General features: G+C 44.1%; 1 protein-coding gene across 2 annotated transcripts in view; it reads left to right on the top strand.

The window, feature by feature from the left end:
• The window catches only part of LOC149328631 (inter-alpha-trypsin inhibitor-like), a 32,252-nt gene that overhangs the window by 13,104 nt on the left and 2,903 nt on the right, over positions 1 to 16,245 (top strand). The window contains exons 3-5 of one of the 2 annotated variants that reach the window (XM_089560927.1): positions 8,528 to 8,692; positions 10,539 to 10,733; positions 14,691 to 14,737. In XM_089560927.1, the coding sequence (XP_089417053.1) occupies positions 8,528 to 8,692; positions 10,539 to 10,733; positions 14,691 to 14,698 (368 nt within the window). In that variant the 3' untranslated portion in view covers positions 14,699 to 14,737. The remainder of the gene's footprint in view (positions 1 to 8,527; positions 8,693 to 10,538; positions 10,734 to 14,690; positions 14,738 to 16,245) is intronic. The other variant, XM_089560928.1, reaches the window with a different exon arrangement.

Raw genomic sequence — 16,245 nt, 5'->3', positions numbered from 1 at the left:
TGTGCACCCTGAGACTTCACCGTTGTCTAGTTTCGAGGAGGTTACGGCATCTTTGATATTTCTTGCCCTCCGATATACGACACGGGGTGGTTCGGGAAGCAAGCGCTTCATTTTGTCGCTCTGCAGGAGAATGTTGTGATGCTTTCTGAGAATAGCGTTAACATTCGGTGCTGTTGGAGAGTATGTTAATATCAGATTAGTTGGGTAGTTCGTCTGCGCAGTCTTGGTGTTATTTAGCATTGTACGGAGGTCTTGTACTGCAGCTTTTTCCAAGGCATCGTCGATGATAGGCTTCGGGTAGCGCTGCCGGACCAAATCCTTGCGGAGTGTCTCACAGTTAGAAGCGAAGTCCTCTTCACGGGAGCAAATGCGTTTAAATCTGAGAGCCTGGCTATATAGTATTCCTTTCTTGCAATGATTTACGTGGCTACTTTTAAAATGCAAGTATTGGTGCCTGTCCGTTGGCTTCCTAAACACGGAGGTGACAAGCTTGTTTTGCGAGATCTGAAGTTTGACATCCAGAAAGCTGATCGTAGTGGTTGAGTAGGTGTGGGAAAAAGAGATGCTTCTGTGAGCATTATTAAAGTTAGCGATGAATTTGAGTAGCTCTTCTTCACCATGGCACCATATAAGAAATATGTCATCTATAAACCTTCTATAAAAAAGGGGTCTTAAGAGACAGCTCTCTAGGTATTCAGTTTCCAGAATGTCCATAAATATATTGGCATAATTAGGACCAACTTTTGTCCCCATTGATGTGCCACTAATTTGCACATAGCGGTCGCCATCAAATTCAAAGTTATTCATTTCCAGAACCAAATGCAGAAGTGTTTCGAGGGTCGTGCCATCCACTGGTCTTTCCAGCTCTGAACCTCTGTAAGCTTTAGCGACCGCCCTGATCCCATCCGAGTGGGGTATGTTGGTGTATAGGGACGCGACATCGAGGGTAACGAGTATGCTGTTTTCTGGAATGAACAGATCAATTATGTCAGAAAGAAAATGAGTTGTGTCTTTGACAAACGAAGGAAAAGTTGGTCGTATGTCTCTGATTAAGCTGTCGACAAAACTGGAAATTTTTTCTGACGCGGTTCCTATTCCGGAAATAATTGGTCGTCCTGGATTATTTTCCTTATGTATTTTTGGCAGAAGATAGAACCTACCGGGGATAGGAGACAACGGAAGCAAAGACTTGGCGATTTTATCAGTTATTTTGTTCTCATTTACGAGGTCTTCTAGAGTGGTTTGGACCAGATGTTTGAAATGTGAAGTTGGGTCGGAAGCTACAGGTTTGTAAAAAGATTTGTTGCTCAGCTGCCGCTCTGCCTCATTCTTGTAGTCTGTGGTATTCATGACGACAATTGCACCACCTTTGTCTGCGGGCTTTATAATTATGTCGGACCGTGTGGCGAGAGACTTCAAGGCAATTTGTTCCTTGTGTGAAAGATTTTTTTGGCAATATGAGCGCCTTTTATATTCGGACAGTATATCACTGTGCACGGCCTTTATGTAGAGATCGAGACATTTTTCGCGCTGTGGAGGTGGAGTCCAGTGCATAGTTGATGGAAGAGATGGCCCAGCGTCTTTGTTTTGAGACTTATTATCATAGTACTCTAAGAGCCTAAGGCGACGGGCAAAATTATCTAAGTCTTTGTAAAACTGGAGCTCATTTAAGTTTCCGCTGGCAGGGCAAAAGCTCAGGCCTTTCGATAGGATGCTCCGCTCTTCGTTGGATAGGTCTGAATCTGATAGATTAACTATAGAGACACCTTTCCATGCTTGTTCACCATCAGAACTATGTTCACTGTTAGCAGGATCTTCGGCTATTTTTATTATTTCTCGACTCTCGGTAGGAACAGCAATACCGTCGCGGCTGAGTTTGTTTTGTTTTTTGGCAAATAATAGGCCACTTTTTTCGGCTTTGAAGTCTTCCAAAGTGCGCATCTCGTTGTCTGTCAGAAAATTACATTCAAAAAATTCTTTTTCTTGTTGCAGCAAACGATTAAGGCAAGATTCATCATGTTCAATCACGACAGTCAAAAGCCCAATAGATGCGTCATTCAAAATCTCCCTCCATTTTGCCACGTGGCTTGGTGACAGTTCTGACACGGCTGGTTTCACATATATCCTTAAACCCTTTGGTACAACATTATGTCTCTTGTAAGAAGTTAAAGTGCTAACGTGGTGCTGATATCTTATTCTTTTTTCAACAATTTTGCGACCCTTTAAAAACGTTCTAGAAAGTTCAGAGCTGGAAAGTTCACCTGGGAGCACACAATGGCGTCAATTCGCAGCACCGTGGCGGGTAACGTCCGAGTATGACCTGCTACGCAGGTCGTAGCGGCGCTCCGCTGCTGGCGGCGGCGGAGGGGGAACGTCCGGAGTCGGCGCCTTTGCTGGCGCACCTTGACGTTTGGGTTTCGTGTCTCGGCTGTCTTCCTCTTTCCCCTTTGATTTTTTCTAATTTTTCTTTTTCAAGCCCTGTGTGTGCCATGTTCACTGCTATAAGAAGACCCTTCCATGCACTGTATGATCATTCTTAAAAAAGACCAGTCCCTGGTCGAAACGTTGAATAAATCTGTTAAGTTTTTCAACGTGACTTCCCCAACTTACTATATTTTTAATCAGTTGCCTTGAAGATTTTGTTATCCCTTATATATATATATATATATATATATATATATATATATATATATATATATATATATATATATATATATATATATATATATATATATATATATATATATATATATATATATATATATAGAGAGAGAGAGAGAGAGAGAGAGAGACAGAGAGAGAGAGTTATGTACTTAATTGTAGTAACACAGGCAAAAAGAGCAGAGACATGCACATCGACGCAATGCCTCTCGTTAAAAACTGCCATACTTGTCTTCATTCAAGAAAGTATGCTGTAAGGCCAATTTTTCAGTCATTCTTAACAAACACGTAACAAAAGTCAGGATGAAGACAGACGAGGAACGGATGGTGCTACACTTACAGCTGAATGAAACTGAAAGAAAAATGTCGCATCACTTTCAACCACGTATGCGAAAATCTTAAAATAATGCCCCATACTGACAGTCTGAACAAAGGCAGTAAAAGAAAACTAAAAACATTCGAAAAAAAACTCCGAAAAAAGAAATGCAAAAAGTGAAGAGCGCCCGGTCGTCATTCCTAGCTACAAGTAAAATATGACTTAAAGCAAAAGAAAATTGTTCGGCAGCAAGGGGCGAAAATATGAGTAAACACAAAGCGCATCTCCCTGATAACTATTGAAATATGAACACAATAATGCAATGGGCCTTACGGTTGCTAAGGAAATGGTGCAGTAAAAACTAACAGCAGCAAATCAAATTTTTACTAACAATCTTCGCGCCTTAGAACAATTCTAGCGGAATGCTCTATGAGATTACATGAACTCTTACTCATATAACAATGCGACAGCTTTTCCTCAGAAGAAAAAAGCATACATTTCGAATGAACTTAATAATTGGGCCGCAGTGAGTCTTCTCAGTCAATGAAGACTACGTCCTGAATGTAGGCTGATTTCATCAACCAATAGAACGCTGACAATCCCATGGTCGGATACCTATAGATTTGGTATTTAGGAAAGAACAACGGAAATGGTCTTCATAACAGAGAAAACATCCTTATCAGTGCGCCCATAGAAGCGGCGGCACCATTTTGTTGCGTTAATCTTCAAAAATGCTTATCAGCTGGCAGGATGCTGATTGAATGGTTATAAATAAGCAGCGTAACTTGCACAAAAGAAGCTCTAAGCTTGAAACCGTATTACCATTTCTTTAACCTTCACCGCAAACTATAATAGTTTTAAACTTGTGAAAGAATAGACGAAAAAAATGGCAGAGGCTCAGCTTGGTTAAGCCCGCAAATTGCGAAAGCAACTTCATCCGTTTCTTCAGCCCGCCGTCGTTTCCTAGCTTGAGAGAATCGTTGCAGCCTTGCCTTGTGCATGTCGCATGACATGGCCTGACTGAAACGCACAGCGTAGTTACGCCGGGACGACTGCGACGAGCCGGGTCGGAGCCCGAGATATCTCCGTCTGGCATGGCGTGACAAGGTAGCCGACATAAAAAAGTTTAACATGGAGAGAATTGAGCATGCTCTCAGAAACGGAGGTAGCCTAAAATCAGTGAGGAGAAAACTGGGCATAGGTAAAAACCGGATGTATGCGCTAAAAGACAAACAGGGCAATGCCATTAGCAATATGGATAAGATAGTTGAATTAGCCGAAGAGTTCTACACAAATCTATACAGTAGCGAACTTAATCATCAAGTTACTGTGCTCGACTGCCTTGAGGGAGGCAGTCGAGCACAGCAATGGGACATACCGCCATTAACGAAGGAGGAAGTAAAGAAAGCCTTAGGACCAATGCAAAGAGGGAAAGCAGCTGGTGACGATCACGTAACAGCAGATTTGTTGAAGGACGGAGGAGAGATTGTGCTACAAAAACTAGCCACCCTGTATACGCTATGCCTTGTGACCTCGAGAGTACCAGAAGCTTCGAAGAACGCTAACATTATCTTAATTCATAAGAAAGGAGACGTCAAGGACTTGAAGAATTACAGACCGATCAGCTTATTGTCCGTTGCCTACAAGGTATTTACTAAGGTAATCGCTAATAGAGTCAGGACAACCTTGGATTTTAGTCAACCAAATGACAAGGCAGGCTTTCGTAAAGGGTACTCGACAATAGATCACATTCACACTATCAATCAGGTGATAGAGAAATGCGCACAATATAACCAACCCCTATATATAGCCTTCATTGATTACGAGAAAGCATTTTACTCAGTGCAAACCTCAGCTGACATGCAGGCATTGCGGAATCAGGGTGTGGAAGAGTGCTATGTGAAAATATTGGAAGATATTTATAACGATTGTACAGCTGCTATAGTTCTCCATAAAGTCAGCAATAAATATCTAATACGGAAAGGCGTCCGGCAGGCAGACACGATCTCGCCAATGCTCTTCACCTCCCTGCTTACAGGAGGTATTCCGGGGCCTGAAATGGTAAGAGTTGGGGATAAGTGTTAATGGAGAATACCTAAGTAATTTGCGATTCGCTGATGACATTGCCTTGCCAAGCCACTCAAGTACAAGAACTGCACAGCATGATCAATGAGTTAAACAGGCATAGCCGAACGATGGGGCTAAAATTTAACATGCAGAAAACTAAAGTAATGTGCAACAGCCTAGCGAGGGAACAGCAGTTCGCAATTGGTAGCGAGGTGGTGGAAGTAGCAAGAGAGTATGTCTACTTAGGGCAGGTAGTGACCGCAGATCCGGATAGTGAAAGGGAAATAACTAGAAGAATAAGAATGGGGTGGAGCGCATATGGCAGGTTCTCTCAGATCATCAATGGTCGCTTACCAATATCCCTGAAGACAAAAGTATACAACAGCTGTATCTTACCGGTACTCACCTATGGCGCAGAAACGTGGAGGCTAACAAAGAGGGTTCAGCTTAAGTTAAGAACAACGCAGAGAGCTATGGAAAGGAAAATGATAGGTGTAACGTTAAGAGACTGGAAGAGGGCGGAGTGAGTGAGGGAACAAACGCGGGTTAATGACATCTTAGTTGAAGTCAAGAGGAAGAAATGGGCTTGGGCAGGGCATGTAATTCATGGATTCCATGGATTCCAAGAGAAAGCAAACGTAGCAGGGGACGGCAGAATGTTAGGTGGGCGGATGAGATTAAGAAGTTTGCGGGGATACAGTGGCGGCAACTGGCAAAGGACACGGTTAATTGGAGAGACATTGGAGAGGCCTTTACCCTGCAGTGGGTGTAGTCAGGCTGATGATGATGGCGTGACGTCAGCATAGCCAGCGCCTCCTCGCGGCAGCGGCGCCCAGCTGCTGCTCGGCGCACCGTGGTCACGCTGGGACGACCGCGACGAGACGAGTTGGGACTCTCTCTCCCTCCCTCTGGCGTGACGTCATCACAGCGAGCGCCTCCTTGAGGCAGCGGCGCGCAGCTGCTGCTCGCCGCACCGTGTTTACGCTGGGACGACCGCGACGAGACGAGTTGGGGTTCTCTCTCTCTCCGTCTGGCGTGACGTCATAGCGGAGGTCATGCTAAAGGTCAAACGTGATTACACTGCCGGGACGACGCTGAAGGGCTCAAACTGCGAGCAGTATTGCGTTCGCAATAAAATAACACACAGCTTTCGTTTAAAGTAGAAAGCGCAAGCAGCACACTTCTGGGCACAGCTTGTTTGCTCAATATGCATTGCTAGCGTTGAAACTTCCTTGAAGTGAAACAAACTCTTCACCCTACCCGCCGAGAATCAAAACTACCCCTGGTGCTAGGCTGCCCAGAAACCAGTTCCTTGTCCTACTTACATTTTACAACTGCAAGCTCACCATGCAATTGCTTTCAAAAAGATTTCGTTGGTGGCATTAAACACTCATTGCGGTGCTAAGGTTTGGGTTGGTTTGGTTTATGGGGTTTAACGTCCCAAAGCGACTAAGGCTATGAGAGACGCCGTAGTGAAGGGCTCCGGAAATTTCACCGGGCCTTCCTCCTCAGTGGGATGACCTTATTTAAACTCCGTTGATGATGAACGCTTTTCCCGGAAGAAGACAAGTTCAGTTGTCGAAACCAAAAGGCAAGAACTATGAGGCTTTCCCTCCCTTGTTCACTTGGTGATTATAAAACTACGTAAACCTGTTTTCATGCTATTTAAAAACATCAACATATATTCGGTGCTAAGGTTAGCGCTTTACCCCTGAGCCACCGCGGCGAGTGACTAGTGCTTTAAGTTCTCATTCTTGGTATAAGACAAAAATGGTGTGGTTAAGGCTCACATGCTCATTCGCAAATCGATCAGCGCAGATAATTGAATATAGACTCCCATACTCAAAGAATCGCAAATTATAAATTAACTCTTAAAACAATGAAGTTAGGAACATAAATTTTAGTTTCATCTATTCCCATTTTATCAACGCAAGCAAACCAAATTATTTCGGCCTGGTAGAACTCTACATGTCCTGTATTTGTAAAATTGGTAAATTGTTTTTTGAGGAAAGGAAATGCCGCAGTATCTCCCTCATATATATCACGGGACACCTGAACCGCGCCGTAAGGGAAGGGAGGAAGGTAGGAGTGAAAAAGAGAGTGGAGGACGCGTAGTGGAGGTATCCGGAATAAGTATTGAAGAAGCATAGCTTTCTTGACCAGTTGGTGCATGGTAAGTAGAAAACGAGCTGAAAGGACGCGTTGACAAGGAGCAGAAGTACACAGGACAACGCTTCTCCAGCGTTGTCCTGTGTACTTCACCTCCTTGTCAACGCGTCCTTTCAGCTGGTTTTCTACTTACTCGCTGGAATAATTTCAACCACCTGGGATTCTTCAACGTGCACTGACATCGCACAGCACACGGGCGCCTCTTGCGTCTCGCCTCCATCTAAGAAAGATATAGGAACCACAAGCGTGACGCATCCGTTGATAGACCACCTGTGCTCTATCCGCATGGTAACACAACGCGTAGTTTGTGAGTTTGCGGATATATTGCGGTTGTGGCAGCCGAAGAGCCAGCTATTAGCTGCAAATAATTGTTATGCGATATTTCACATGGAAAGGATAAGCTTCTAATTTACCCCTCAAAGAATACCTCATTCTAGATTACACATTCCTTCAAGGGCTCTGCAATGTGCAGTTCTTCGTCTTCCTCAGTAGTTAACCTGTAAATATGCTTCCTTCGAATGGGATTTCTATGCCTGTAAACGTTCGTGCATATACTGCTCATTCTATTTTGTTCGAATTGCTCTCGGACATAAAACCCATTATATTGATGCCTTGCTAGCAAAGTTGTTCCATGATTTTTCCCTCCTATCAAATCCACAGTGTTTCTGTAATGTTTTCATGGACTTCGGTTCCTTTTATTGTAATATGTGCTCCCTTTGCCAAAAGTAACCAAGAAGCTGGTTTTGGCTTCTGAACCGTATAATGGAGCCTTTACGACACCCCTAAAGGCCGAAAGCTGCTAAAACGTTAGGACAAGGATTAACCCAACTTTATACAGATTCACACCTTAAGGGCTGCCATAACTGTTTCGCTACTCTGCCAAGAAACAAACTACTATTGCCCGGTTACTTTTGGGAAAGACAGTACATCTGTGATGGCTTGATACGGTGCCCAGCATTTAGGAATAGAGCGATGACTGGGAGCTTATTAACCCTCAATATATAACTACAATAATTTGACGCGAGTTTTCTGTGATTTTTATGTCTTTATTACGCCAACTAAAACTGTCTTCATGGCGAAGGATTAAAAAACAAAAATACGCACTGTGTACGTAGAATTTGTAAAATGTTTGTTGGGGCGAAATGCTAGAGGCCCGTGTACTCTGTGATGCCAGTTAACATTAAACTAACTCAGCTGATTAAATTATTCGCAGCTCTACACTGCTGCTTCCCTCGTACCCCGAGTCGCTTTGGAACGTTGAAGCGCAAAAACTAAAGCAAATAAATTGTGGTCTTTTTATCTTTCGAATTTCAGTCGATGTGTGCATGGGTCCACGTGCGGTGTCTTCCTGTGGCGGCAATGTCCACCCTGTTTACTACTACGATCCGAGTACACACCAGTGTCACAAGGATACTGGGTGCACATACTCCGGAAATAACTTTCCTACTATTAGGGAGTGCCAGGAGACATGTATGGGACGTAAGTGGTCTAACATTTACCCCTAATAGAACTTATTGCTTAAGTGATGTTCTTGTAATGATTTCAAAGCTATTAACTGCGGAATATAATAGCATATTTTTCTTCATCGGGAACTAATAGAAATGATACAGCAGTGTTAAAATATTGAAATCAGGGCTTATTTTCACGTTCTCCTTTTGTTACTCAGTCGTAGAAGAACGCGTTGTATACTCGAACCAGGCTATATGGTCTCAGGCTGTACACCGAGCTTCAATAAAAGACAGCGCGTTGATTTAGTTATGGCAGTTCCATTAGGGACATTATAAAAGGCAACTGCATGGCCATCAGTGATTCCATTGTACGACGGTGCAATAAAAAAATCTCCATTATCCTGCCGATAGATACCATTGGTGTCCATGGCATCTACACAGCATTTCATCTTGCGAATGAACTCTGTGTGGTCGGCCGCTCAGTGTAAGCGAGGCAGTTAGCCGACTTGTGTCTGGTGCTTTCATGGCATAGAACGACGCGATGCAGTCGTCAATGACAGTTCTTACGACAGAAAACTGGATAGTAGAAGAGGCGACCTGTGCGCCAAACATATGCGTGTAAATGCTCGAGGAGAGGGCCTGTGTTATCGCATTTTTCTATTCCCCGTGCCGTGTGCCGCTCTGATTCTTCGGTTATTTGTTTTCGCTGAGGGGTTTGTTTAGATGTGTTTCCCAGTCGAAATCAAGAGCAAGAAGTGGGCTTGGGCAGGGCATGTAATGCGAAGGCAAGATAACCGCTGCTCCTTAAGGGTAACGGAGTGGATTCAAAGAGAAGGCAAACGTAGCAGGGGATGGCAGAAAATTAGGTGGGAGGATGAGATTAAGGCAACTGTACCATTGAGTTGTCTAAATAAACACTTTGACTTTGACTCTGAAATTTGCGGGAATATGGTGGCCGCGGCTGGCGAAGGACAGGGTTAATTGGAGAGACATGGCAGGGGCCTTTGCCCTGCAGTGGGCGTAGTCAGGCTGATGATGATGATGATGATGATGAAAAGCACCATTTCGAATGCCACAGTTGTACCGCGATTTCCCGCCCCTAAACTGAGCATCGCGAAATCGATTGCCCCTAAACTCTTACCCCTGTTCCTGCGCAACTCAGGCGCTTAAAGTTTCATGGCATTTTCTTGAATTTTACTCTCTGGTTGTTTAGACATTGCAGCTTAAGTCAACAATCTATTCTTTAAGAACTGAGCATCCCAATAGAGCCTATTTTCTTCCGAGACCACGGTGTCATGCTCTAGTTCAGAAGTTCTTTTGTTAGGTATTTGGAAACTCAACATTCCTATGAGACGTATCACAGTTCAAAGAAAACTGTAAGAGCGCGTTGATGATGGCAAATTGGCAAAAAAAGAAAAACAGAGGCGCAAGCCTTTCTGTTATTCTCACGTTAATTGGTCACATACTAATGTTGAAGCTACGCGAGGTCTAAGCAGCAGTAAAGCGGCTCCCAATTATGCATAATAACCAAATTGTGTGCTGTCCCTCAATGATAATGAAATGGCCGCAAACGACACAAGATTTATAGTCATAGAGGTGCAGCGTTTTCCAGTCCACCTGAAAACTAATATATAGCTCGAGTGTGTAGACGGCGCAGCGATGGAGGTATTTCTTAATTATCTGAAAGGTAACACGTAATAACTATTAAGCTATACTTAATATTTGCCGAACGATACTTATCTCATGGAGCTATTAGGATGAGTGAGTATTTGTCAAATTGGCAAATCTTTGTACGCTACCAACATGAATACACATGCACGCCGAATAAGGTACAGGTAGGAGAGTTGTAAATTGAATTCTCATGTGTTTCTCCACAGGTCGACCAACGCCACCAAAACCTCGGGAGTGTTTTGTGGCTCCGAGTCACGGACACCCTTGTCAGTGGGGTTACCGCTCACTACTTTTCTACTACAATTATTACACCGGCCAGTGCTTACCTTTCTGGTACTTCGGCTGTGGAGGGAGCCCAAATAGGTTCGGCTCCTACAGAGTCTGCATCAAGCGCTGCGGAAGTAAGTAAAAGACAAATGGCATTTTCGAAGCATCGAAAATTAGGATTGGCGACCTAGCCTGCAAGCTAAATCATAAAACTTAGTAGTGCTGACACTAGTGCTGCTGCGGCTTTTGGCCTACAATGGTATACGGCCAAACACTGCACTGAAGAGTTAAATTATAATTCAGTCGTGCGTTTTTTTTTAGTATATTCTTCTATTTTACACAATACCTGAAGCATCTGCACCTGGGCATTCTTGTAGGGGGAACTATCATATAGAGCATCAAACATATAGTATATGGCTCAATACGGAAATGATGCAATTTGCAAAGTACTTAGAAAACGCATGCAGTATGGGATCCCAAGCTAAAAACTGAAAGTAACTGCTATGGAAAGACGACACTTATACAGACACACACTCAGAACAGTTCAATATGCGGCACAATTTCACTAATAGAGCCACTTCCCAGAATAAGTAAGAAAAACAACGAAATGCACCAGGACACGAAATATTTCAGTCATAATACCAGGTGCCTTTAGCAAAGCGGTGAGAATGTATGTGGGAGGGGCAGTAATGATTTGAGCACGCAGGCTATTTCAATCGTTTACTGTTCGTAAAAAAAAACAAACAATATTTTGAATTGCTTATTCGGCAAGAGTACTCGCGATTCTTTAGTGTGTGGTCAGTGCGGGCATTAAAGGCCAACTGAAGCGGTTTTAGAATTCGATGAGTTTAAGGCTGCGGAACGTGCGAAATGTGCAGGTAAAGCCTGCGAAATAGTTTTGCTCTAGCATTTCAAATGGTGGCGTAATCGCCGAATGAAATCTTGGTCGGCGTTCAGGCTTCTCTGAAGTGCACAGCGACTCGCAGAGTCCCCGATAATGACGTCACGTATGACGCCACAGTGTTTCCAGCGAATAAACGGTTATTCCATGGACTGAAAACGGACGCCATCGAAGGTAAAGCTCACGATGCATTGTTTGGCGCCATCTGACGACGCAAAGCAGCATGCAAACGTAAGCAGCGGACAATGAAATTTCGGCAACAATGACGTCACTGCCGAGTTTCCTCGCGCTCCTCCAACGTAGTGAGGAGAAGCCTAAACATCGTCGTGGTTTTAATCCACAATTATGTCACCATTTTAAATGCTAGTGCAAAAATACTTTGCATGGTTTGTCTAGAAGCTTTATAGATTCGAATCCTTGAATAACCTCGAATTCTCAAAAAACCGTTTCAGCTTCCCTCTAAGGTAGCTGCGGCCATTTATGCATTTAATTCTCTAAGTATATAAAAATATATAGCCAGAAAGTATCTGACAAAGCACCTCCTGTATTCTTTTGAATCTCCTTCAGAGGGTGGCAGCTGCACGAAATACAGAAGCTGTGCTGCAATTTGTAGAAAAAACATAGGGCAACATGCCGCGGTGGTTCAGTGGTTATGGTGCACGGCTGCTGACCCGAAAGACGCGGGTCCGATCCCGGCCGCGGCGGTTGAATTTCTATAGAGGCAAAATTCTAGAGGCCCGTGTACTGTGCGATGTCAGGCACGAAATTTCCGGAGCCCTTCATGACCGCGTCTCTCATACCCTGAGCCACTTTAGAATGTTAAAAAACATAAATCAAACCATCAAAGTTTTCAATACCAACTGCGTAAATTGCCCCCAAATTTGTATACGTATACGATGCCCTCATATTTGTATACGATGTATACGTGGCAATTCCTAATCATAAACAAAGAGATTACTGCGCTTTTCAGGCCAGTGGATCTTTACAATTAAGAGCTGTGCCATCTCGAACAGTAAGGGTGTTCTTGGAGGGTCGTTCGTCACGAACATTTCTTTTCCAATATCGTCATTTTTCCTCAAAGATAGGTCATATCGTCACTTGTCCTCGAAGATAGGTCAAAACCGCTGCGTACATAGCACAATTCACTGCTAAATCACCTCGTGGTTACTACAGGCGCGACATTGTATATACCCAACACTTTTTAAGAGGACCTCTTTGTTTGCAAATGCCGATAAAAAAGCGTAACTAAACTTGTCACCAAATACAGTGTAGGTAGCAGTTTTTTTTTACAGAAATAATGCCACCGGAAAGCATGCCTAGGCATTTCTTCTGTTTTAACAGCTGCTTAAGTGCCTTCCCCGTTTTAACGTTGTAAGGAAAGATAGTGTGACTAGACTCCGATTCGTATACGAGATCTGTTAGAAAAGTATCCGACCTTTGGCCGAAGAAAAAAAACTGGCATAACTGGAGCGTTGGAAACCTAATCACCTTCAAAGTAGTCTCCTTGGGACTCCACACACTTCACCCAGCGGTGCTGCCGTTGTTGGAAGTATTCTGAAAAGGCCTTTTTCGGAATGGAGTTAAGCTCAGCTGCCGTTGCAGCCATAATGTCCTCTCTTGTCTGAAATCGCGCTCCTTTCAATGTCCTCTTGACCTTGGGAAACAGTCAGAAGTCGCAGGGGCCCATATCAGGAGAGTAAGGAGTCTGTTGAACTACAGGAGTCTGGTTTTTCGCCAAAAAATCTGAATCGATTGCGAGGAATGTGCAGGAGCATTGTCGTGATGGATGCGGCAATTTCCTGTTGACCTCATCTCCGGTCTTTCGCGCCTCACAGCACCACGTAGGCGACGGAAGACGTCCCTATAGTACTCTTTGATCATTGTTTGACCCTGTAGGGTGCGTTCTCGTGGTGTGCCACACAGAGGAAGTCAAAGAAAGCTGTCAGCATCACTTTGACATTGCTGCGCACTTGGCGGGCCTTCTTTGGTCTCGGTGGCATAAAATGCTTCCACTGTGACAACTGGAATTTGGTTTTCGGGTCGTACCCGTACACCCAAGACTCGTCACTAGTGATTATGGTGTTTATGAAGTCGGGGTTACTGTTTGTGGAATCTAGCATGTCCTGCGAGACTTCAACACGAAGCTGCTTTTGCTCCGCCAAGCAGCTTCGGCACGAATATCGCCGCAACTCTCTCCATGGCCAAATCTTCGGGGATAATGGAATTTGCAGAAAAATTGCTGATGTCCACCTCTTCCACAATTTCTCGGATAGTCACACGACGGTCCCGCATCACCGCAGCGTTCACTTCGGCAATGACCTGGTCATTTCTGCATGATGATGGCCCACCGGAGCGTGGCTCGGTCTCCGCAGATGTGCGGCCATCTTTAAACCAATTGTACCACTGTATAATTTGTGTGCTGCTCATAGCATCTTCACCGAAAGCCGCACTAAATATTCCGAACAGTTTCCGCTTGGTTGTCATCCCGTTTCTGGCAACATTTGGTGCAGTAGCTCTGCTCCTGTCGCTCCGTCATTTCCCTTGTAATAAAAAACCGACGAGAGCGCTGCGCACTGCCTCACTCAAACGCTGCGTCCCAGCGACTGACGCTATCGGCAGGCCGGAAAATATTCGTACATGCGCACGAATGTTCAAGGTCAGCTGGTGCAAGCGCGCTTGTTTCATATCCATCAGGTGTTTGCAAAAAAAAAAATAAAGTCGGATACTTTTTTAACAGACCTCGTACGTGATTCTTCCTTGGCCGGGCCGTTATGTACAGTCAGGCCGGAATGAAACGCGAACAGAGCATGTCAAGAAAACAAAATATTTTACCTGCCTACTTTCAACTGAAGCGTACAACTAGCCTGATTCATGTGTCTGGGTAAAAGGCCTACTGAAATGCATAAGCGAAAATAGGTTGTAAAGGAATATCTCGCTGCAAAGCAGAAATGCATGACATATGAGTGTTCGCGTTTCATTCCGGCCTGACTGTACCTGCCAGATCTACGTAGTAATGTTAGGAAAACCTAGTGAAGATTCTTACTCTTGAAACAGTTTTTAATGTCCGACTTTGCATGTAGCCGCGTCACTACGAAAGTGCATTTCCTCGGTGGGCTTCCTACTTCACTATGCCGATTTCCGGTAATGTTGCCTGAAGAACTTACCCCTTCACATTTCTTGCCTCTTTCAGGGAACTAGAGGCTGCTCGAAGTCCTCGATTTTTCTCACTGAAATATGGTAAGATGACTTCAAAGCTGCCAAGAGGCCATTTGGCTGCCTTGAGGACCTTTACTCCTTTGTGATTGAAAGTCCTATTTTGCATTGAATCCTTGAGCACATGTGCACCATTAACCAGCAGCCAAATTTTATATAAGTTTTATTTACTTACCCGTACGAACAACGCTGGCTGGCAGTTTGCATGCCGATCATGAAATTTAAGAATCTCACCGTAGCGAATAAAAAACCCTATGATACACCTAACCAGTCATCAGGGCTACTTATACAAGGTGTCGCAGCAAGCTTGCACCAAGAAAAAAAAAACTAAGCGTTCTTCAGAATTGAAATCGCGTGGATAATGTTACGGTTTAACTAAGGTTAAAGTATCATTTTTTGCGCTCATTCTATCTGAATAATTAGTCGAGATAAAAAAAACTCTTTAAATATAGGTTGAAACATTCAGGCGTCAATAGGAAAGTTGTGGAGCTCCACAAATATTGACCAAAGTAGGCACTTGCAACGAGATCGACTTGGCGTGGCCATTTTTATTCGGGAAAAACGAAAGCCCACGAAGTTTAAAAGATAGCATGTGACAGCACGCTCCGTCCGCCCCGATGAACCGCGATTACAGCGCTCTGATCCGTGCTTTCTAAAAAAAATCACTCGCTTCGCGCCTTTCGTGCTGCCCAAGACGGAGCTTCACGTTGCGCTTGGTTCCAAGATAAGCGCCAGTGGGTTCGGGATGCAGTTGAAGGAAAACGCGGCTCCTGTTTTTTAGCGTAATTCACACGACGTTATCAGGCTTGTTATATGCGTCTTTGCTTGTTGGGATCTTGCTCCCAAATTTGAACTCATGAGATTGCCATCGTTCCTCTGCATGCATTCTGCTAACGTGAGAGCGCAATTAACGCCACAGAAACGGGAGCCGCGCTTGTTTTCAACTGCCGCGCGTACCCACTGGCGCTTATCTTGCAACCAAGATAAGGAACCAAGAACCAAGAAAGCGAGTGATGTTTTTTTACAAAGCACGGGTGAGAGCGCTGTAATCGCGGCGCATCCAGGCGCGTGCGCCCGGATGCGCGCTGTCACGTGGTATTTTTAAACTCCGCGGGCTTTCGTTTTTCCCGAATAAAAACAGCCACGCCAAGTCGATCTCGTTGCAAGGGCCTGGTTTTGTCAATATTTGTGGAGCTCCACAACTTTTTTATTGACGCCTGAATGTTTCAAGCTATACATAAAAAGTTATTTTTTTTATCTCCACTAATTACTCAAATAGAACGCGCTAGAAAATGGTACTGTAACTTTAGATAAACCCTAACAACATTCATGCGATTTCAACCTGAAGAACACTTAGTTTTTTTATAAATGTTGGTCCAAGTTAGGTGGGACACCATGTATATGTAATGCATACACTGGTGGCCAGGCGAGAAATATTGCTAGCCTGTGTCACCGATAACGCATGGTACAAAGCATTAGGTGCATTTCACGAATTGCATATAACATTCTTAGACGAATCCATCGCCATGGCG

This window comes from Amblyomma mixtum, chromosome 9 (assembly GCF_055824585.1).
Source record: "Amblyomma mixtum isolate Tamu chromosome 9, ASM5582458v1, whole genome shotgun sequence".
In the NCBI taxonomy this organism is placed as follows: domain Eukaryota; kingdom Metazoa; phylum Arthropoda; class Arachnida; order Ixodida; family Ixodidae; genus Amblyomma; species Amblyomma mixtum.
Note: the sequence above shows the minus strand (reverse complement) of the source record. Positions and strands in the feature narration are given on the sequence as shown.